Raw genomic sequence first — 23109 nt, 5'->3', positions numbered from 1 at the left:
TGCAAGCACATGGGTCTCTAGCTTCCAACTTCTGCCACAGGCAGCTGGACGTTGCCAAGATGAGGACCTTGCAGCCTGGTTGCCACTTTCTATGCAGTCTTTTGTGGTGTTGATCCCAGAATGTGAGCTGTAAGCCAGAAAGTCCCCAATTCAAATTTCATTTCAGCTAGCTGACATCAATACTCCCGTAAAAAAGTGGCTGTCCCTGCCCTAAGTGTCCACAATAACATTCCCTCGAACTTCATAATTGTAGGATCTGCATAAATAAATGACCAGGGAGTTTGTAGCCCCCTCCTTCTTTCTGGACTAGGTTTGCAGGTTGCCTATGGAAAAGAGTGCCCTATGGTGGGTGGGCACACCAAGCTACAGGTGTCCTATGGATTGAGCAACAGCATGCCTTATTGCAATCCGGAAACTGGAACCATGGCTTGGGATGAAAGCTTCAAAGCGCCCATTTGCCATTAGCAAGCTGCAGTGCAGGGAGACAAAAAGGGTATGTGTGGGCTGACTGTGTCAATTAGTCCACATTTAAGAGAGGAAATGGGTTATCTGGTGAGGAGTATTATACTCTAGAAACAGAACCCTAATAGAAACAGGGAATGCTGGCTTTGTTTGAGAAGAGAACCCTGCCAGACTTAGATTTAGTAGTTCAGCCTGGTCTTCCCTGATCTAATGCCCTTCACATGTTTTGGACTGTAGCTAGAATCTACAAACTATTTACGTTTCTTAATGTATTGGCACTTGAAGATTATTATGAGCATAAGAAACACATGTTGCAAGAGCCCAGAAGTAAAATTTCTCTTGTTGGTATCACCCAAGCAATCAAAATCCAGGGGACCTTGAGTCAGTGACCAGAATTCTCAAACTCAAGACATCTTTGCAGCTTCGTAGACTTCACAGCATGGAATCGTGTTTTGAAGCTTCTCATTCCATGTGTCATTTTATCAAATTATGCTTCTTATTTTGGTATTTGGTGAAAGCTTGGGTTAAAGATGGCCTGTGAAGTTCTCCTTGCTTTCTAGATACTTACGGGCAATCCCAGAGGACCTCGGTCTCCTTTTTCTCCCTGGGCACCCTTTTCGCCTTTCATTCCAGAAATGCCTGCTTCCCCCTAAAGGAAAGATGTATCAGGAGAAAGCCTAACACTTCCTTGGAATGTTTCTAAACAGATATTAATTACATAGCAAAGGCACCCAGTAGCATCCAAGACATAGCAATGACTAAAGAACATTTTGCAGCCAATTTCACTCTCACACTAGACAATGCCAAGTTGCTCCACTGGTTTCAAAGGAGATATTTAAAGTGTTCAATAGTGAAAGTGACAGGATAATCAGTCTCTGTAGTTGATGCTAGAGTTTATGCAAAATGAGAAGTTCTGAGCTCCCATAGATGAAGAGCAAATATTTGTAAGATATCCTGATTTTTCAGTGCAAATCACACAGGAAGGGAAGGGCAAATACATGTATTAGAGTCAAGTTTCCACATAAGAAAAAGAAAACAGCTTTGGAGCCATTTTGAGTAAAGAAGGTGTGGGAGGAGGGACCCATAAACCCTTTTATCATGTGTTGTTTGCCTATTTCAAATTGCTCACCTAAGTGGCCTTTTTGCACAGAACAAAAAATGCAGAAACAAACAAGTGTTTGGGCTTTACATACATGAACTGACACATAATGGTATAAGAAGCATGGGTTTATTTCAGCCTGAAATAAGAGTTTCTGCTTTAAAACCTGACACTATTTGAATGTGGGGAGATGGGGTATATTAGTTCCACTGACATGTTTGGAAAAACTCTAAACTGTCCCAAGCCAATAATTTGACCTTCAGAGCAGCTTCTTACACACTTTCTCTAAAAGGGCCTTATTTAATCCAAGGTGATGGTCCTTCATTCTTACCTTAGGCCCTCGACCACCTTGAAGACCCTGTATTTGGAACAAACAAGAATAAAAGTTAGGGTGGGTTAAATTTCAGAAGTCCAGTAGCACACAGTTCCTATATTACTCATTTTTTTGCACCCTCTACTTTCTTGTTAATGATATAAATTACAGCAACTAACAGAGCAAATGCCCCAGTGCTGTTTTCATCTGTTCCCACCATTTCCTGCCTATAGATAATAGTTGTATACTGTGCCAGTAGTGATGTACCAAGTCTTTCTTGTTGATTGATACATCAGTTTGAAAGGATTGGATTAACAGTAAGGCATCATATATATAAAATAAAACGGGGATTTTTAGATGTCTACTATTGATTGCTACAGCAGTGTCATTAATTGTACCCATCCTTTTGTCCTTAAACAGGATCACCAAACAGACATTACATAGCATATCCTTGCATATGGTGGGTGACAGTAGTGGACAGCAGCATAGGGCAGTGACACACACCTGGTCTCTGGTCACCTGTGTCACTGCTATATACAGGGTGGCAGTGAGGTGCAAATGCACTGCTGGGAGTGCAAACAGGCTCTGTTGGTGTATTTGCACCATGCCAACTTCCCTGCTATCCATCCTAGTATACAGCAGCAATGTGGGCAACTGGAGGTCAGGTGAGCATGACTGCCTCACCCCTGCCAACTGCTACTGGTGTGGGAAAGGCCTTTCTTTGCAGAAGCAGTTACGAGCAGCCCCCTTCTGCCACTCTGCTTTAAAACTGCAGCATCCCGACACTGCTTTTTCATTAGGAATACAGTGGTACCTCGGGTTACAGGCGCTTCAGGTTACAGATGCTTCAGGTTACAGACTCCACTAACCCAGAAATAGTTCCTCGGGTTAAGAACTTTGCTTCAGGATAAGAACAGAATTTTTGCCACAGCGGCAGCGGGAGGCCCCATAAGCTAAAGTGGTGCTTCAGGTTAAGAACAGTTTCAGGTTAAGAACGGACCTCCAGAATGAATTAAGTTCTTAACCCGAGGTACCACTGTAGAATAGAATCTATTGAATTAGTCTGCAGATCATAATGCGACAAAAACAAACATTCTTCACTGGGATGTGTTGGTCTATGTATGGTGCCCTGGCTCAGTTTGTACAGCAAACAGTAGGTAAAACCGTAGGACCAGAATATGCTGTGCTGCCAGCACTGCAGTTTTGATTATTTCATCTACCCAGAAATTGCTCCTTATTGCTATATTTTAACTGCAATGGTGTTCAACCTTAAATATATATATATGCCTCTATATCTTATGTTGTATTGTTTTCATTTTGTTTCAATTTTAAATTTGTCCACAAACTGTCTCAAGCTAAAGACAAGATAAAAATGGCTTGAACAACTATAATAACTAAGTTACTTGCTTTCTCATGCCGTGCATTGCAGTTAACATTGACTATTGGCAGCCTTGCAGAACAGAGTTGTGTATGAAGTTTCAGTGAAATGCTACCATATATGTAGTTGACAGATAGGACTTACTGGTGTTCCTGGTGGGCCTTGGGGCCCTGGGGGCCCTGGTACCTGAAACCCCAAACAGAAAAAGAAAGGTCAGTGCCATAGTAAACAGCTTGCATAAGAACACATTATGTAAGCTTCAGAATGGTGGGCTCATGAGAGAAGTGAATGGCTATGGAATAAATGAAAAGAGCAGATGGGTACCATTTATGTTTCTGAAGTCTATCCTTCTGGGTGTCTTTTCTTCTCAACTAAGCACTGCATTAGAGGTGGGGTTGGCTGGAGAAGTGCTTGGGGAGCGGGGATGCAGAAAACCATGCTGTGAGTAGGGAAGGCTGCTGTGGTCCTCACCCAGAAATCCCCTTTGCTGTTAATCCTAACCCTAACCCTAACCCTGCCCTTACTCTGTGAGTACTTAGAGGTCAGCAACAGGTCAGTTGCCTTTTTCAGTAGAATAGTTTGGAGTAGGCAGTTTAAAGTTCACAACCCATAAAACCCTGAGGGTGCTTTGACTACAACAATGATCCTCCCAGTAAGCTTCAGCTTCTGTTTTCAGAGGATAAATTGTGGAATGACAACTTACTGAATCTCCAGTGTCTCCTTTTGCGCCAGGTTCTCCTTTCTCTCCCTGCAAATGCAGCAAGTATAGCATAAACCCAAGCACTGGTATGATTTTTATTTCTTTATAGTATTAAGAGATTTCAGATGGCTTAACATTCAGATGAAGACATCCATTAGAGAAGAAGAACTGCAGTCATCATTTTGCACCCCTCCCAAAATATACAACAGTGTGCCTGAATTAGCTGTGCTAATATTTGTCAAAATAGCTGGGCACCATTCTAACAAATTTAGATAATGTCTTAAGCTGGCAAAGTATGTTCAGAAAGGAAATATAATGGCCAAACTCTTAAGAAACACACATTCCATATTTCTAGAAATTGTGCCCTCCCTGCACACAACTGATTAGAACCTGTTTTGTCTCAGGCATAGATGCTTCCACTCCCCCCCCTTTGTTCAAACACAATCATTTTCAAAAGTAGGTGGTTCTGACAAGCCTTTTTCTCAAGCAAGCAGCACTATGGTGGTATAGTATAATGACTTAAGGTGAGAACTGTGGTAGTGGTAGTTCCTGCTTTAAATCTCACCTCCTTCACAAACTTACTGCGGAGCCTCAGGTGAGCAACCATTAGCTCAGCTTCAGCTGAGAAAAAATTCAAGGCAGTGTTTTGTAGTGCTTGACTCTCCCCACAGAAGTGGGTATTTTTGGGGGGATGATCTTATTCTTTGGATAGCTTACTGTTAATCCTGGAAGTCCGATTGGACCTGTTAGGCCTAGAGGTCCTGGCATCCCCTGATCACCTTTTTCTCCAGCTAAGCCATCAAGACCCTACAGAAGAAGAAAAAATATTTATTTTTAAATACTATACAATGCAATAGAAAAAATGAGTGCACTGCTGGCATTATCAGAGTGGAAACGTATTGAGACCCAAAGACTAAGGGCGCTGAACTCAGTGCTAACAAGCAGCTATAGACAACACCCTTTGTGGTCTTTACTTGCAGAACTCTCTCTAATGTGTTTCTTGACACGTCCCTAGTCAACAACCTACTAGGCAAAGGGAATGCAGTGCAGATGGATTGATTCGGTAGAAGCAGCGGCAGATGTAATATAATAAAGAGTGTATTTGATGTTTATAACCCAGAGTATCTTTCAAATGAGCTCTAAGTGGGTAACAGGAAAATCAGTAAAACAATACACAACAAATTATAAACAATAAATCTTGCTGTTCATTTGTTGTTGTTTTTATTGTTGTGTCTTATTTGGATTGTCCTTGTAGGCCACCTTGAGGGCATTTGTCCAAAGGTGCACAAATAAATAAATGGGAGGATTTCACCCCATTATGACATCCCATTTATATGAGTGTGACCCTGAAGTTCATAGAATCATAGAATTGTAGACTTGGAAGGAACCACGAGGGCCATCTAGTCTGACCCTTTGCAATGCAGGAATCTTTTGACCAATATGGGGCTTGAACCCATGACCCTGAGATTAAGAGTTTCATGCTTGTGTGTGTGTGTGTGTGTGTGTGTGTAGGGGGAAGGGCTGTGTGAAAATGTGTGTCTGCATAGGATGGAGGGGATATATGTAAGTCCATCCCTCTGCTCCTTCCACACCACTGCAAATTACTGTGAATCTCTTCTTAGAAAAACACACATTAAAACACATTTAAAGTTCTCAGTCTTTCACCATCTTAGTCCTATAGAAAGCCATGCTAAACAGAGAGGCATTCCAAACTTACTTCAAGATAAACGTGTATAGTATTTGGATTTCTGCATGCAAAAATCACATTGAGTTCATTGAGAAGAACATTTGTGTATTTAACTTGTGAAGAAAGAGGTAGACCCATCAGGAGGGAAAATAAGGCAGCATCTTGCCTTATGACAATTCAGTCAGGTGTTGAAGTCTCCAGGCCCAGTTTGTTGGTAATAATAATAATAATAATAATAATAATAATAATAATAATTTATTATTTATACCCCGCCCATCTGGCTGGGCCTCCCCAGCCACTCTGGGCGGCTTCCATAGAAACCAAAAATACAGTAAAATATCACACGTTAAAAACTTCCCTGAACAGGGCTGCCTTAAGATGTCTTCTGAATGTCAGGTAGTTGTTTATCGCTTTGACATCTGCTGGAAGGGCGTTCCACTGGGCAGGCGCCACTACCGAGAAGGCCCTCTGCCTGGTTCCCTGTAGCTTTGCTTCTCGCAATGAGGGAACCGCCAGAAGGCCCTCGGCGCTGGACCTCAGCGTCCGGGCAGAATGATGGGGGTGGAGACGCTCCTTCAGGTATACTGGACCGAGGCCGTTTAGGGCTTTAGAGGTCAGCACCAACACTTTGAATTGTGCTCGGAAACGTACTGGGAGCCAATGTAGGTCTTTCAAGACCGGTGTTATATGGTCTCGGCGGCCGCCCCCAGTCACCAGTCTAGCTGCCGCATTCTGGATTAGTTGTAGTTTCCGAGTCACCTTCAAAGGTAGCCCCACGTAGAGTGCATTGCAGTAGTCCAAGTGGGAGATAACCAGAGCATGCACCACTCTGGCGAGACAGTCCACAGGCAGATAGGGTCTCAGCCTACGTACCAGATGGAGCTGGTAAACAGCTGCCCTGGACACAGATTTGACCTGTGCCTCCATGGACAGCTGTGAGTCCAAAATGACTCCCAGGCTGCGCACCTGGTCCTTCAGGGGCACAGTTACCCCATTCAGGACCAGGGAATCCTCCACACCTGCCCGCCTCCTGTCCCCCAAAAACATTACTTCTGTCTTGTCAGGATTCAACCTCAATCTGTTAGCCACCATCCATCCTCCAACCGCCTCCAGACACTCACACAGGACCTTCACCGCCCTCACTGGTTCCGATTTAAAAGAGAGGTAGAGCTGGGTATCATCTGCATATTGATGAACACCCAGCCCAAACCTCCTGATGATCTCTCCCAGCAGCTGCATGTAAATGTTGAAAAGCATGGGGGAGAGGACAGAACCCTGAGGGACCCCACAAGTGAGAGCCCAGGGGTCTGAACACTCATCCCCCACCACCACTTTCTGAACACGGCCCAGGAGGAAGGAGCGGAACCACTGTATGACAGTGCCCCCAGCTCCCAGCCCCTCAAGACGGTCCAGAAGGATGTTATGGTCGATGGTATCAAACGCCACTGAGAGATCCAGCAGAACTAGGAAACAGCTCTCACCTTTGTCCCTAGCCCGCGGGAGATCATCAACCAGTGCGACCAAGGCAGTTTCAGTCCCATGATGAGGCCTGAATCCTGACTGGAAGGGATCCAAATGGTCCGCTTCTTCCAGGCGTGCCTGGAGTTGTTCGGCAACCTTGCCCAAGAATGGAAGATTTGAGACCGGGCGATAGTTGGCCATCGTGGCCGCATCTAAAGATGCATATAAACATATAGTCTGGAAGTTCTGATATCGTATGGCTAATGGCAGGAATGTATTCAACAGCTGCCATAGATCAGGCCAAGCACTTGGCAAATGGAGCCACCAAAAGCATTCTTGTTTTATGGAAACAGTTTAAATCAAGATCAACATCAGTGCCTTCCAGTTTTAGAGAGCAGATAATCTCACCTTCAGTCATTTGAAACTGTGACCCATCTATTTTCGTGCTTGAAAGGCCAGCCAAATTAATACACTCCCATTACCTAGCCCTTACCTTTTCTCCATCATGTCCAGGAGGACCAGGCAGGCCAATTTCACCCTAAGATGCAGAAACCAATGGAGATTAAAAAAAAAAATTGTGAAGGGCTATTTCGCCTCTTTGTGTGTTAAGCACGGGAAGTGACGAAAAACAACTCTGCAGGTAGAGGAATCATAGGTAATTATAGCAAACTTCACTCACCAGGTGCGTAGCAAAATCCAGGCAAAAGAGAGTGGTATCAGCAGGCTTGGTGGGGGAGTTCCAAGGGTTGCATAATAATAATAAAAACCTTTAGATACAAACCTTAAGGTGCGGGAAAACACCCAACAATCCAATGAGGATTGAACATAGTCAGTGGCTACAGAACGTTGTGAGACTGCAACCTGGAAATCTACACTGCACATTAAAATTCCCTAATGCAGGGAGCATGAAGGAACCATGACCACTCTCACTTGTTCCACTCTTTCCTGGCACCTGTATTTCTTGCAGTAGATCTAGAGTCTGCTTATTATGGCAAGTGGAGAACAGGAGGGAGGTTGGGAGGACGGGCAATGCTAAGAGGGGAACTTGTGGGGAAACCTGAGTTGTTCTCTGCTTGGACTGGGATATTTTCAGCCAGCAGCCTGGCCGTCCTATTCACTTGACAATAGCAGTGCCCTAGAATTCCCACACCACAGAGGGATTCGCACAAGAGCCAAGTTTGGGAAAGAGGTTTTCCAAGATGAGAATATCAGGGAAGAACTGCAGCCTGTTCCCCCAGCTGTGCTGATGCCTGTGTACATACTACTTTTCCTTAAAGAATTCTGGGTGCTGTAGTTTACCCCTAAATTCCTTGAGGGGGTAAATGTGCTTTGAATGTATTTCATAGTGTGTATGCACCTAGCATCCACTATACATACCCAGTGGCATTTAACTATGAGGCAATTGAAATTCATCCCCCAGTTTTGTGTTATGTTTCCTTTATGGCCACTGAGAATGAAGTAATTCCCTGCCATAGCATAGATGCAGCACAACCATCAGACACAAAACCAGGTTTTAAATTATGCTTAAGGATGGACATACAGGTGTTTGTTTTTTTAAAAAAAGCAAATTGTCTGTGGTAAATTAATTTACAACCAGGTGTGTCATCTATCTGGCTTGTACCTAACATGCACTTGCCTCAGGTATAGCAATCAGGGAGTAAAATGTAATGTGCAGAAAAGCCTTTAGAGTGCAGTTGACTAAAACAAGGGTGACTGAAAAAGAAGTTTCTTGTGTCAGACACTATCCAGGCGTACTTTCATTTATAGAACATTTCCCCTTAGTAATGGAATGCACAGCACCACCTCATACTAAAACTAGGTTTTATTATTCTGCAGTTATAAAATGTGAGATATAATGAGTAGGAAGAAAAGTTTACAGCTGCCTTTTCATTATGGAGTGATGAGGATACACAGGGAAAATAACTCTACTGGTCATGTAGTACATACACGATCTTTTTCAGTTACCCAGGGGTAAGTTCCATTGAGCGGGGCTTGTTTTTTAGTAGATCCTATATTTGTTGTTGTTTAGTCGGGTCCGGGTCACGAAGAGTCAGACACAACTAAATGACTAAACAACAACAAATATAGGATTGCATTGCAAGGTCCTAATTATTAGTAAACTTGGAGCATAATCACAAGTTCAGGATTTTTGAATTTAAATGAGAGAGAGAAACATGTGTAGGCATCTATTGCATTGAAATCTTATGGGTCTTAAAGTGTTTTTGTTTTGTTTTTCTAGATCATGCCCTAGTCATTTTTAAGGAATCTCAGATTGTGACTCTTACCTTCTGTCCAGGTAGTCCTGGAGGACCTGCGACACCAGGTAGTCCAGGAGGTCCCTGATGAAAGAAAAACTCATGTTTACAAAATAACTTGCTTTCTTCCTTTAAAAATGAAAACATTGCAAAAGTAGATACTTCTTAATGCTAAGAGCTCTTTGACAGTGAACCAGGCTGCCGTGGGCAGTGGTGGGCTCTTCCTTTGCTTGTGGTACTTAAGCAGAGGCTGATGGACAGCCATCTGTCAGGGATGCTGCAGCAGCATCTTGCTTAGCTGATCCTGTGCACTGGTTGGACCAGATAACCTCCTAGGCGTCTTCCAACAGTTGCTGATTCTACCCCTTTTATGTAACAGAACTTTGTTTATAAACCCCAGTGCATATAGGAGGAAAGGTGACTCACCATAAGAGCCAAGGTTCGTATCTCCTGGAAAAAAACCCCAAAAAATATATATTAAAGTTTCTTCTTAAAGAAGCAACTCTCTTCCTTTCACCTCCAAACTAATGCTCAAACAATTAATCACATGTAGCATGAAATGTTATGTAGGTTTTATTTCCATTCTGGAATTTCAAAATAGTTTTCTTTAGGGAGAACAGCTTTACAGCATCTTCATAATAATCTATGGGCGAGACTCAACCCAGCAAATGTGAAGGGACTTCCTCTTCCCTCCTCTCCTTGCAGAGGGTCTCCCAGCCCTCTGAATCAGATGAAGAGGGGCATCAATGGTAACAGGGAATCCTGTTTACAGAAGAGGAACTCAGTGCACAAGTAGGGCACCACAACTGGATATACCACCCTATATGTTTACGAATGTCCAAGTTGATCAGCATCCAAGTTGGCATTCCTAATCTGAAACCAGCACTACTTCAGTACCTTGAAATTCAAAACCATTTCTCCCCAAACAAGCAATTTCCACACAGCTCTCCCTGTACATATACTATAGACCTGGTTCCTACAGCCCTTCAAGTGGTCATTTTATAGTTCAATACTTTAGACAGCCATACTACTGATTAGTGTACACTGCTCCCACCCATCATCAGGCTGCATTGAACCCATCAGTTTACTTGCCTATTTCTGGTGCACAGAAATAGCTTGAACTCCCATGGTAAAGACCAGAAAAGAATAGGTTAATATGAGGTACAAAATGGAAATTATTAAGCAGACAAGAAATCTTCATTAGGGGGGAAAACCCATTTCAGAGAGTTAAGCTCTTATTCAAAATATAAGTATTGCAAGAAGTTCTTTACTGATTCCTACTGCCTAATGGGTTTATAAACATCTGTTGTAGCTAGGTAACAAATCTGAAACATCTGCAGTATTAATCTGGCAGGTGGGGAACTATCTTATTACTACTACTATGTCTGTACAACTCTTGCAAAAAGTGATCTGCTGGCAAGAGCTATTCAGGCATATTATATAATATTGCATTTTGAATTAATGTCCTCTTTGTCCTAGCTGACAGCCTATTGGTAGGGTATAAAAGAGATCATGGAGTGCAGAAGTTAGAATACTGAGAGACATGCTGAATAGCACCGCAGTGTACAGTCTGAAGGCAAATGAGACTAACATCTTGCTGGAGCTAAGCAGACCTCAGGTATTAGATGTGAGAAACGGACAATGTCTTGTCCCTCCTTCGACTCAGATATTCTGTGGTCTTGGAGATTCAGACAGTCTTTGGTCATCTCCATATCTTGCATTCAGAGCTGTAGGTCTAGCATATTTTTAGAAAAGGACCAAGATCCATAGCTTCCTAAACATTCCTTGTGATGTCCGTAAGCTTAGGGCCAAAAAAAACAGTGATGCTAAATGCATCACTACAAATTAAACCAATCTTTTAAAAACTAAATAAGCAAGTGTTGGTTCCCTATCACTGACATTAGCTCCACAGGCCCAAGAGAATAACCTGTTCTATCCCATCATGGTTTCAAAGAGAATTATCTCCACATAGCAATGGAAGTTTTGCTCCTGGGGTTAACGGCAACTGCGGGGGTGATTTTAATTGGAATCATGGCAGGGGAATAAAAACTCTCTCTATGAGCCACAGTTCTGATTTTGTTCAGGGCCTCTCATGCCTGTTATTTAAAAAGATTCACATAACTCGTAGTGACCTGTTTAGCATCATGTATAGTTTGACTTGAAATTTACTAACAGTGTAAGGAATGGATACCAGCTCCGAACATCAAAAGAAAATCCAAAATAAGCTAGACCTACTAATACAGTATGGTGTTTAGTGCCACATGTAGTTTGGCTCTTAGTGGACATCTGGATGGTTTTATACTGAAGCCCGCTTCACAGTAAAGTCTAAATATCACTCAAAAATCTTATTATTGGTTCATGGCGGCAGCATTATCTTTTCTCAAGGCATAATGTTTTTGCATGCCATAATAGGCCCTTCAGCTTTATCCAGTGAGTTGGAGTTTGCGAACACTCCCCAAAGTAGAACTTCTGTTCATGCAGTAGTTGGGATTCTTATGCATATTCCAGAGGAATGCCACACTTTTGCTGATCTACTTTAGGTAAAAGATGCTGTTTTGCATGCAGTGGAGCAAGGAGATTGCAAACTAATCCTACTATCTTCAGTAGGTGACTTCACCAGAATCCCCTGCACATTCTAAAATCTGAGTAGTCCTAAACATGAATGATCTCCACATCCTCCATATCATGATCCAGTGCTGCTCAATCACTGGCTGTGATTACAATAATTTGTATACATAAATATAACACCCAAGTCTGCATACTATAACTTCTACAGAGGTAGCAATTAACTGTATGACAGGGTGCCCAAACTTTTTTCAAAGAGGGCCAGATTTGATGAAGTAAACATGCATGAGGGCTGACCACAGTTGTTGAGCTTTTTATAGGATTGAAGTTGCTGAGCTTTTTTTTAGGATTTTACCCAGGACATATACTGTCATGGAGGCCGGATTAAATCGACCGACGGACCAGATTAGGCCCCCAAAACAGACTTTGGCCATGCCTGCAGTATGAGATGATCACTTGTTGCAGCTAAATCAGCATGAAACAACCTGATACTCTTCAAAAAAGAATCACCATAAAACAAACAAATAGCAACACATGGTACACACCTGTGTTGTATGTTTCAGCTTAGTTTATTACCTGTAAAGCTTCATTGATATTGCCATTGTAATCTACCATTTCATTCTTTCCTGGTTCACCCTTGGGACCCTGAAAAACAGTACATAGGTGGTTAGAAACCACAGTTTTCATCTAGATTAGAGATACTTCAGTGCTTGAAAGTATCTCTTAAGTATTCAAGTATCTTGAATAGAAAGCCCCAAAGAAGAGGACGTGCTTCACAGAAAAACCGCGTAGTGCAGTTATAAGTGCACATATAGTCAGTTTCTAACCCACTCTGGAATAGTCTTCAGTAAGCATATCTTCCTCTACTATATTTGCATAAAAGTGTTATCAAGCTGTGGTTCATCTGGCCAAGGACAGGTGGCGCTGCAAACTACAGTGGGTCGACAGCTTGCCAAAAACACACAAACCACCCCTTAGTGGAAGAGGGCAAGGTGGAGGGAAGAAGTGGCCCAGTTGGGCAGGTGAGCCACAGATGAACAGTCAGTACAGACTGGTGCAGCTCCCCAGCAATTGCTCCCTAGTCCTGTTTTGCTGCCACCTGCCACTCCCCTCCACCTTACCCTCTTCAAGGGCCGCTCCTGCAGTGTAGGGAGGGGTGGGTAGTGAGCTGTAAGGAAAGGGGGCTTTGTTGAACTGTAAGGAGTCAGGGGCTTTTTCTTGTGTGGTGGGGAATATAAGAGGGTTGGCAAAGTCTCCAGGGATTGGGAAGTAGGTGGAGCTGGTGAGCAACCCAAGCACAGATGGAGCCCACAGTATGTATATAAAAGAGCAAGGAGAATTTACTCACCTTTGGTCCAGGAGGTCCAGGTAAACCAGGGGGTCCAGGTTCCCCTTTACCTCCTCCAAGTGCATTGTCAGAATCTCCCTTATCTCCCTAGATATACAAATAAAGAACAGTGGTCAAATGATTGTAATGCCTGTATTTCTATAACAAGGCTTTTTCTGAACGAGTGAAGGGGAGGAAGTGATAAATGAGAAGGTATTGCTGCTAATACCCCTTAGTCAGTTGAGTGCTGACATTACATATACTAATTGTGAAACCAGTTAGCAAAACCAGCACTGTCCACACAGGAGGAGAAACCTGCCTCTGAGATTTGGCCCGCTTTTCCAACCCCTTAATGTGGTTGGCCCCCTTGGAACTCCATGCCAATACAGTGGTACCTCGGTTTACGAACTTAATCCATTCTGGAAGTCCATTCTTAAATCAAAACCATTCTTAAACCGAGGTGCAGTTTCCCTAATGAGGCCTCCTGCCGCCAGTGCCCTTCCACCATTCGGCTTCCGTTCTTAGACCGAGGTAAAGTTTGCAAACCGGGACACTACTTCCGGTTTTGCAGAGTTCGTAAACCGAATAGTTTGTAAACAGGGCTGTTCTTAAACCGAGGTACCACTGTAGAAGTTTGCTTTTAGGCATCTTCTGAAAAAAACAACCACTGAATTATTCAAACATGTCTTTCAGTTCTGATATCCTTAGCCAACCAGCTATCGCTGATGTGTTGACATTTTTACTATAATACTGTGTTTTCAGTCTGTATACCGCCTTGTGGATATTTCATATAAAAGTGTGGCCTATAAACATTTTAAAAAAACAAATGTACAAAGATCTGTCCAGTGAAATATTTTTTCCCGTCAGATTATTTGCTGTTTTTATGGAAGCATAAAGATGCATACTTGGAGGTGCCCTGTTCCCTGAATGTTTCTGTGCAAGCAAATAAAGAAAATATACCTGTTACCACATCCCGTTCCCAGGTAACAAAACAAACCTTTTGTCCTATGGTTCCAGGAGGTCCCGGATCACCAGGTTTTCCTTTCTCGCCCTGTTGGTGAAATATACACATGGTTGGATACCTGCTGCAATTATTGGTTTAATCTGCACTAGGATCAGCTGAATGGCAGTAAATCTATCTTTGGACACAACATGGCAAGTATGTCTACAGCTTTATTCCTGTTCCTTTGCTAGTTTTCCATCGTTTGCCTTTTGATTCTATATCACAGCATGGCCATGTGTCCATTTTCTTTTACACACACACACACACACACACACACACACACACACACACACGGGTTGGTTTTCTTTTTTTAAAAAAGTTCCAGCTACAAGAAGTTTCTCTCTTTCAAAGAACATGGTTTAAAATGAAACAATCTCTCAAAACTAATCACCATCTAATGAACTTTCCAGTTTTGAAAGGCTGCATTTCACAAACATCTTGTGAAGAAACCATCTTCACAGGACAATCATTTATCTGATGGTTTGATATTGGGGGCCAGGAAATGGCAGGTGTGTCACAGGTACTCAAAGTGATGCAATCCTGTATATGTCCAAGATCATCCATCTACAGTGCCTGTATGGATGGCTTTATACCCTTGTGTTATGCCCAAGAACCTAAGCTCGATAAAACAAACAATATGGGTATTGCCATTTCAGTTATCTAACACAGAAACACCATGATCATCCCTAGTTTCAGGAAAGTTCTGGCCACCTGTTGCACCCCAAGCTTAGCACACTTTCTCTTATCCCACTTTGAGCTAACGAGCAATTCAACGAGCAATTTCCAGATTGATGTTCGCTCAACTTAGAGCTAAAGAGCAAGTTTTCCCTGGACAAGGAGCGGGGAAACCACTTGAACCATACTTTCTAGGCATGGGACAAGCGGAAGTGTGGATGAGCCCTCAGTGATTTTGCCAAGTTTCTGTGCAGGTGTGCATGCTTCACAGAGGCATAGCTGGGAGGGAGGGCGGAGGGCGCCACTGGGCACCATACCGCGGGGGGCGGCGCTTACCGTGGGGCCTGCAGTGCGCCCAAACCACACATTTCTCCTGGGAGTGACACGGTGGCTCATGCATCTGTAGGCTCTGCACTGCCGAAACGGCAGTGTGGAGCTTGCAGCCACCTGCTGCCTCCCCCCTCAGCCGCCCTACAGATGAGGGAGAGGCAGTGGCCTGCCCCAGCTAAACCCCACCCAGTGGGTGGCTTCCCCTGCCCCTGGGTGCAGGGCACGCACACCGCCCCAGGTGCCCTAGTGGCTAACTACACCGCTAATGCTTCAGCTATAAGGAGAGATCACTCCATAGTACAAAAGAGTCCGTGGGCTGAATGGCCAAACATTTTGAGTTGTGCCTTTGCATTACATAAAAGCAGCATTCAGTTGCAAACAAATTCATTTTGATCTTTTTATGAGCCACCTTTGGCTTACGCCCCAAAGGCAGTGTGCAGTTAAAAGAACAAACAAAAACAACACAAAAATTCACCATCAAAACAATGTAAAACACAGAAACAGCAGCATCCATCCCAAAAAAACCAAAGCAGACATCAAACTGCAATTTAAATCAGCTATTCAACACACCGAAATGCCTGGGAAAATAAGCAAAGGAATTTGCTTCCAAAAACACTTTATAATGAGTGGTGGGGTAGCTAGTCCAATAAAGACATTGTAAATACAAGGTCAGATGGTTGTGGGATCCAAACAAAGGCCTTGAGGGAAGACCTTGCATTTTGGGTAGAATCAAGTGGGAGAGAGAAGTCCTTTAAGTAACAGACCCCAAGTTATCCAGGCAATAGCCAGCACTTTCAAATGTGCCTAGAAAGGAACCAGCAACTATTATAGTTATTTAAGAACTGGTGAGATGCAGTCTCTATAGCTAATACACTGTAGCTGCTGTGTTTTGTACTAACGGAAGTTTCCAAGGTCTTCAAAGGATATATCACACAGAGTGCATTTCACGAGTCCACACTAAATATTACCAGAGCATCAATAATTGTGGCTGAACAATCTAGCAGGGGTTGCAGCTGATCTACCAGTTCCAGTGACAGTGCTTCATCAATCAGCAGCACCAGACTGTGAACTCCAGAGACTGTAACCCCATCCTTAGGGAAATGCAACCCAGTCTGTTCTAATTATCTGAGCTGGCCAGAATGCATTTTTGCTCAAGAAATGTCTGGATTTCAAAATAGGAAACTTATAGAATCATAGAGTTGGAAGAGACCACAAGGGCCATCGAGTCCAACTCCCTGCCAAGCAGGAAACACCATCAGAGCACTCCTGACATATGGTTGTCAAGCCTCTGCTTAAAGACCTCCAAAGAAGGAGACTCCACCATACTCCTTGGCAGCAAATTCCACTGTCGAACAGCTCTTACTGTCAGGAAGTTCTTCCTAATGTTTAGGTGGAATCTTCTTTCTTGTAGTTTGGAACCATTGCTCCATGTCCGCTTCTCTGGAGCAGCAGAAAACAACCTTTCTCCCTCCTCTATGTGACATCCTTTTATATATTTGAACATGGCTATCATATCACCTTGATTTAAATCATATTGATCACACTGATTTATAATAGCACCAGCTGTATGGAAGGCTATCTTGAGACCATTTATTCCGAAATCATTTCATGTACCCCAGTGAGAGCCCATTTTTGTAAATTTCTGCTTGACGGCTGGATCACATGGGTATGAACCATATGAGTGACACATTGCTTAATGGGAAGGGCATCACTAATATTGCATGTGCAAGCATGATGTATAAAGCAGGTCTGAGAGTTAACAAGGGCAGTTCTTTTTATGGCAATAGGCCTTTGGAAGGAAGGGAAACAGAAGGGGAGCACAGAGATTGAGGAAGAATGAGCCAAGTGGTAGGGCAGAATGAAGTACTGAGAGCTGTGTGGAGCAAACCTGATTATCTGACCGCTGAAAGCTCTGTCTGACTTTCCTTTCCAACTGTTTTCTACAACCAAAACAGCCTTCAAAGTTAAACCACAACAGCTGAGATTCTCAGGATGCCAACTTCTGTTCTAGATATAACTGCTTTCTGTGTCTGCATGGTACACATATGCAGTGGTCCAAATGGACATGGCAATAACACTTTTGAGTACCGATGGAAATTGTTTACTCAGAGGGCCATTTTCATCTACTATCTGGATCTGCAGTGGAGAAGTTGAGTTCACTTATATTTCAAAGTGCACACAAGGCATTAAATGGAGGGCTTCATTTTCAAATTAAGTTGGGAAATGTGAAGAGTTAATAAGCTGCAGCCAGAGCTAATACTAATCAGTTGCATGGATTTTGCTATCTTCAAAGTCAGCAGCAATTGCATCCTCTTATAAACCGGCATCCCAGCATACATCCAAATCGTTCTGTCCTCCCATCACAATACTTATCCTGTTTGTTATTCCAAGGGTGAAAGCAGACACAATATATAAACACATCTCTTTCAGAAGACGGCTAATGTTTGAGTATTCTGAACAGGGGTGCTTCAAATTCTGGGTTTAGTTTTGGGCATACACAGCACACTCCACACATGTCAGAAATAGGATAAAAGCATTCTTTGGCAAGCATGAAAATGCAGCTCAAAGCAACCTGGTCAAGGTTTGGGGGAAGGACAATACAAATAAGCAAACCAAGCTCAGGCATTTGACAATGTCCTACCCTCTGCCCCCTTTTCCCTGGCAAACCTGGGGGGCCCATCTTCCCTGCAACTCCACGTTCTCCCTTTATTTGGAGGGTGGGTAAGAAAAGGGAGGCAGAGAATTATGTCTGTTATGCTTGACTGGTAGTCTCCAAGCACAACATAGCCAAACCCTGAAACACCTAAAAGAAACAGCAAACTTGCTAAAACTTCTACTTTTGTTGCTGATAGCAACAACAGCATCAGTACGATTTATATAGAGTTTTAAAGTGGTGAAAACACTTCACACACCTAATCTCAGTAATCTACACAACAACCCAGTAAAGTAGGTCATTATTGAAGCCCTTCTATTGAAGCTTGGCGAGGAGATCTAGAGCTAAGATATAGTAGCTCCCTAGATGATAGATAGATAGATAGATATAGATAGATAGATGATAGATAGATAGATAGATAGATAGATAGATAGATAGATAGAAAAACTTCTACAGACCCTGGTGAAATTTCACTTGTCTCCTGCTGGGGAGGGGAGAGGAAAATAGGGAACATCTCTACTGACCAAAGTATTCACATACTCACATCCTGATTATAACACCAGATCTCCTTAAGAGACTTAAAATAAAACACAGACAAAGCAGACTAAGAACAGACGTTTCTTTAAGTGCAATACCTTTGCTCCTGGAATCCCTGGCTCACCCTGCATTAGGAAAAGATGGAAAAACAAACTGAGAGAAGAAGAAGAGAGGAGAGGGGCGATTCTTTTACTTCCAACACTAACAGGCAGAGTAGGTGACCATTCTTTGGAGAAGACCTCATGCCAAAGCCCCACTTTAGCTTTGTTTCAATTTGCATTTACGTCTGTCTAATGGGTTTCACTAGGTCTCACACAGCTGTGTACTGATGTGAAATTCACTCATGCAACCTTCTATCCAGCTTTAAACGGACCAAAAGTATTTTATTTCAAGACTCAAAAATGGAATCTGCAGAAATACAGATGGGCAAGAGTTGTTAATATTCAAGTTTGAGGGCGGAACTAATGAAGAAAACATTGATTTCTGATGTTTTCCTTCTAATGCAAATGTCAGTCAGGGCTGTTTTCTGGGGAGAAGCAGTAGATGGGAAAGGATTTGAAGTCTTCCCTCGCTTGCAGATTTTGACCCGCAAATATTGTCCTAAGGAGGCAACTTTGGAAAAAGAGAACCATGACTATGCAGATAGGAGCAATGTTGATTTGGGCCACCAGAGCCATAGTGCCCTTCTTTACATTCTCCCATAGAAGTGAATGGAGCACAATAATGTGTTGCTCTTGGAGACACTCTGGTAATGACACTGGGGGCTCAACCACACTTCCCTTCGTCCCACGATTTCTTGGTCCAAGAGGTTTTTCTTCTGTCCCACCACTTTCCCTGAGAAAACCTGTGGTTTACTGCTGAATTGGAACCAACGTCAATCTGCAGAAAACCCAAATGCCATTTGTTCTAATTCAACAAAAAACCGCAGATTTTCCCGGAGAAAGTGGCAGGACAAGAAAAAAACTTCTCAGACCCGTGTCTAGAAATCATGGGACAAATGGAAGTGTGGATGAGCTCTGGGTGGCCCAGCCCTCACCAACAGAATTCCCAGGGAGGAGGAAGTCCCATTTGCTTCAGTGCAGAGTACAAATATAAAATTCTACCCTCTGCACATATCCTACCTTTTAAAAGGAATTTTGGTAGCGCTATAAAATTACTCTGAGAAGGCAGGTGCCTAGGACTCAGCTATACAGCTGCAAATAAAACGTGTGTTGTAAAGTGCATTATACAAATGTGGCATTAGATGGCAATGGTGAGCTATGGCAAATTCAATATTCTTTTCAAAACATTAAAAAAAAGAATTTCACAGAGATTTTTATACATGTTTAGATTCCACTAGTCTGCAAGAAAAGTTATATATTATATTCATTTAAAAGAAATCACTCTGGTCTGTGTTTCTGTTTGCAACAGTGTTATAATGTCTCTGTAACACCAGCATCTCATGTGGGCTGTGGTACTATACTTTTGTACACCACTCTAAGCACTGGTTTGCTGGCACATCAAAGCTGCTTTAGGTCTTTTTTTAAAAAAACAACACCGGTGGATAGTGCATGATATGAGAATCTGCCATTGTGGCTATTTAATTAATCTGATGGATGCACATTATGAACTTCCTTTGACCAGACATTATCTTAAACATTTGCACTATTGACTAAGTGCCACTTTTTTTTTTTACTATGAAGGAACTTTGTACTCATAGGATCTCTCCAGTGGATTATAATCTCTACTACATTACAAAACACTAGATGTGATGTTTCTGAGTGCAATAAAACCCCAAAATTTAGCAGTTGAACTGGCAAAATAGTAAGTAGTCATAAGGATAATTCTTTTTTAAAAAATGCTTTTTATTAAAACAGCTCTAATCTCAGGGCTGTGCTTTGCTTTTCAGTTCTCTGCTCCCCACTATTTGATGCTGAGAGCACACCTCTGTTTTCATCTCCTAAGAGAGCTCTACAGCCCCCCTGAGAGGTTAGCACTTGAAAACTAACCTTCATGCCTGCCACCGCAATTCCAGGATCCCCCTGACAGAGAGAAAGGAAAGACAGGGATACTTTGATAGATGGTGAAAAAAAGGTGTTTGCTCAAGAGAGAAAGTTTCAGAAAGTTTCTCTTTTTTTTCTTGGTGAGGGGGCAAAGCATACCTAAGGTAATGTAAAATAGAAGCCAACAGCCTTGGAACATTACTAGGGCCAAACTAGATGTGACAGCAGCACAGGGCATGTTGGGTGCACCTGATTTTTCATAGCAAAGGGAGTGTGTGAATGAATCCCTTACCAAACCCACTGCTTACTTCCCTCTAGCCTCTCCCCGCAAAGACTTTTCTGATGCCAGAGCACAGATAACAAAAGCATCAACACACAAGAGCACAGGAAGCTCCCTGATACTGAGACAGACTACCGGTCCATCCAGCTCAATGTTTCCCAAAAGTGGGTCTCCAGCTGTTTTTGGACTACAACTCCCTTTAGCCCTGACTATTTGCCCATGCTGGCTGGGACTAGCAGAATCTCATAACTCCCGTAGGACTGCAGATTCCCCACCTCTGACCTAAAGGGGCACACTGCTGGGAGATAAGCTGCAGTTAGGAGCAAATTTTCTAAACCTAAATCCACACCTGTGTTCCTCTTTTAGTTCTGAGAGAGAAAGAGAAAGGTGGGGGGGGAGGGGGAGAGAGGAAGAGGAAGAGAAAGGTCTGCTGCTGTCACCTCTGGCTTGGCCCTAAGGGATTCCTCAATGAGGAGTTCAGTATTGGCAGACAAACTTCTCTCAAGCACAGTTTGCCTTCCATTACCATCTCCTGCAATGTTTGGTTGCAGGGAGTGCTAGGTACATTGTGGAGCACATGACGGGTCCACATGTGCTTGGCTGGGGCACTGTGTGTGCTGAGAGGGCACCCTAGAAATCACTATAGATCGTTCGGTACCACAAAGGGTTCCTCAACACATGCAATGGGGTCCTTCCGCAGACAAATCAATGTGGAAAGAATTTCCTGAGGGCGGAGGTTTTAAGACTCTTGGGTCTAGACAGGAGTGTTTCACAGTTCCTCTACACTAGCATTATCAATGCATCTTGCTATTGTTTTGAAAGAGAAACTGTGCTATTGCTTTCAGCAGAAACCAAACCTTGGCTGTTTCATAATCTTAAGGTTTTCACCATCAACTTTACTGAACAGTTTCTGATCTCATGTATGCAATTGTGCATATCTAGTATTATTTTATGACTGAGGGAAAATGTGAATATTAGTAATGGGACATTAAGGTGGGGGAATGGAATGAAATGTAGCAAGAATGCTATACAGCCATGGGATCTGTCAGGAGATCTTTGTACTTTGGATGGCAGGAAAATAAATAATTCCTCACATATGCAGGATTTTTTGTATAACATGTGACAAATGAGTGTTTGGTTTTGTCCTCATATCTCTACCAATTACTTAACCTTTGCTTTGCAGTTGGATTCAGGCAAACTGTTGAGGTGGTAAAGGCACCACACAAGAAACAACTGGTTATTTTTACATATGACTTCACACATTATCCAGGAGATTGTCAGCTACAGTATCTGCATTATGTCAGTGCATTTAAAAGAACAGTCCACATAAAAAAATATTGTCCTTTGATGACTTAGCTATTTTGGCTGTTCATCTGAATCAAACTTGGGTGATTCTTTGTGAAGGCTGAAGCACATATTGAGGCTGATGAAAGGGATACTGCAGAAAATGGCCTCCCTATGATAAGTGACCCCAGCTCTGTCCATAATGGCTTCATCAGCATGTAATGCTAAACTATGTCTTAACATTATGAGGACAAGCCACAATGAGTCTAGGACTCTTGCATTCACTTCTCTTCTCCTCTCCTCTTTTGGCATAGCTGCAAGAAGACTAGAATCTTCTGCTTCCATTTTATTTTCCACATATTATATTCTGTGCAACCCTAAACTGTGGTTAATCATAGCTACAATCTACTCAAACAAGCCAGATTTATAAGTCACAGTCTGAAGCTGACTTGTTTTAGCAAACCATATTTAAGAGTATCTGAAGTCTGCCCAGGTTTAACATCACAACAAGCTGCAGTTAGTCAAATAAGAAAACAAAAAATTATTAACTCCTCTTCATGGTTTTGCCAGAGAAGGAGGGAACAAGCCAAAGGCTCACTGCAACTCAGATTTGTAACATAAACTGTGGTTTAGCATTACATGTGAACCCAGCCAAAGTTGGGAAGTACACCTATAAGGCTGTTACCTTGTGTCTCCACATATCCTTCCCAACGGCCTCAAGATGGCCATGGATATGCAGAATGTAATGGCTCGATCCATTTGAAATACACTTACAAGTGTTTCAGCAGGAAGAAGGACCAGTCACCATGATGAGGTCACGTTCAGTAGCATTTTTATGGCAAAAATAATGCCCACTGTAGACCACTGTATTTCACTGCTCCCTATTAATGACTGGAAATGATGCTAATGGGGAGCAAGCTCATCAAAGCAGCCAATATGTAACATGTAACACCTGGGCAGGGAAAGAAAGATACTGGAAGCCTTTGGGAAGGATATCAAGTGGTAAGAATTTCCTAGACAAAAATTGCAGTGCAGATGGAACCTTGAGATGAGTGCTTATTGGCTAAATAAAGGAGGTGGGCACATTCTACATATTAGTATCTGTTAGGCTCTTCAAT

The 23109-nt window shown here is 42.7% G+C and overlaps 1 protein-coding gene across 31 annotated transcripts in view; it reads right to left on the bottom strand.

Annotated features, from left to right (window-relative positions):
- The window catches only part of COL13A1 (collagen type XIII alpha 1 chain), an 83467-nt gene that overhangs the window by 21793 nt on the left and 38565 nt on the right, over positions 1 to 23109 (bottom strand). For 20 of the 31 annotated variants that reach the window (XR_008330529.1, XR_008330525.1, XR_008330526.1 and 17 more), the window contains 13 exons: positions 18544 to 18570; positions 17897 to 17959; positions 14245 to 14298; positions 13269 to 13355; positions 12497 to 12565; positions 9782 to 9805; positions 9386 to 9439; positions 7594 to 7638; positions 4670 to 4759; positions 3956 to 4000; positions 3397 to 3438; positions 1893 to 1919; positions 1031 to 1111 (listed from right to left, as the gene is read on the bottom strand). Coding sequence is in view for 9 of the 31 variants with exons in the window: in XM_053388477.1 (XP_053244452.1) it covers positions 1031 to 1111; positions 1893 to 1919; positions 3397 to 3438; positions 3956 to 4000; positions 4670 to 4759; positions 7594 to 7638; positions 9386 to 9439; positions 9782 to 9805; positions 12497 to 12565; positions 13269 to 13355; positions 14245 to 14298; positions 17897 to 17959; positions 18544 to 18570 (708 nt within the window). In the remaining 22 variants the exon portion in view is untranslated. Of the gene's footprint in view, positions 1 to 1030; positions 1112 to 1892; positions 1920 to 3396; positions 3439 to 3955; positions 4001 to 4669; positions 4760 to 7593; positions 7639 to 9385; positions 9440 to 9781; positions 9806 to 12496; positions 12566 to 13268; positions 13356 to 14244; positions 14299 to 17896; positions 17960 to 18543; positions 18571 to 20433; positions 20467 to 23109 lie in introns of all 31 variants that reach the window. The other 11 variants (XR_008330538.1, XR_008330542.1, XR_008330545.1 and 8 more) reach the window with 5 other exon arrangements.

The sequence above is a fragment of the Podarcis raffonei genome, chromosome 5 (assembly GCF_027172205.1).
Source record: "Podarcis raffonei isolate rPodRaf1 chromosome 5, rPodRaf1.pri, whole genome shotgun sequence".
In the NCBI taxonomy this organism is placed as follows: Eukaryota; Metazoa; Chordata; class Lepidosauria; order Squamata; family Lacertidae; genus Podarcis; species Podarcis raffonei.
Note: the sequence above shows the minus strand (reverse complement) of the source record. Positions and strands in the feature narration are given on the sequence as shown.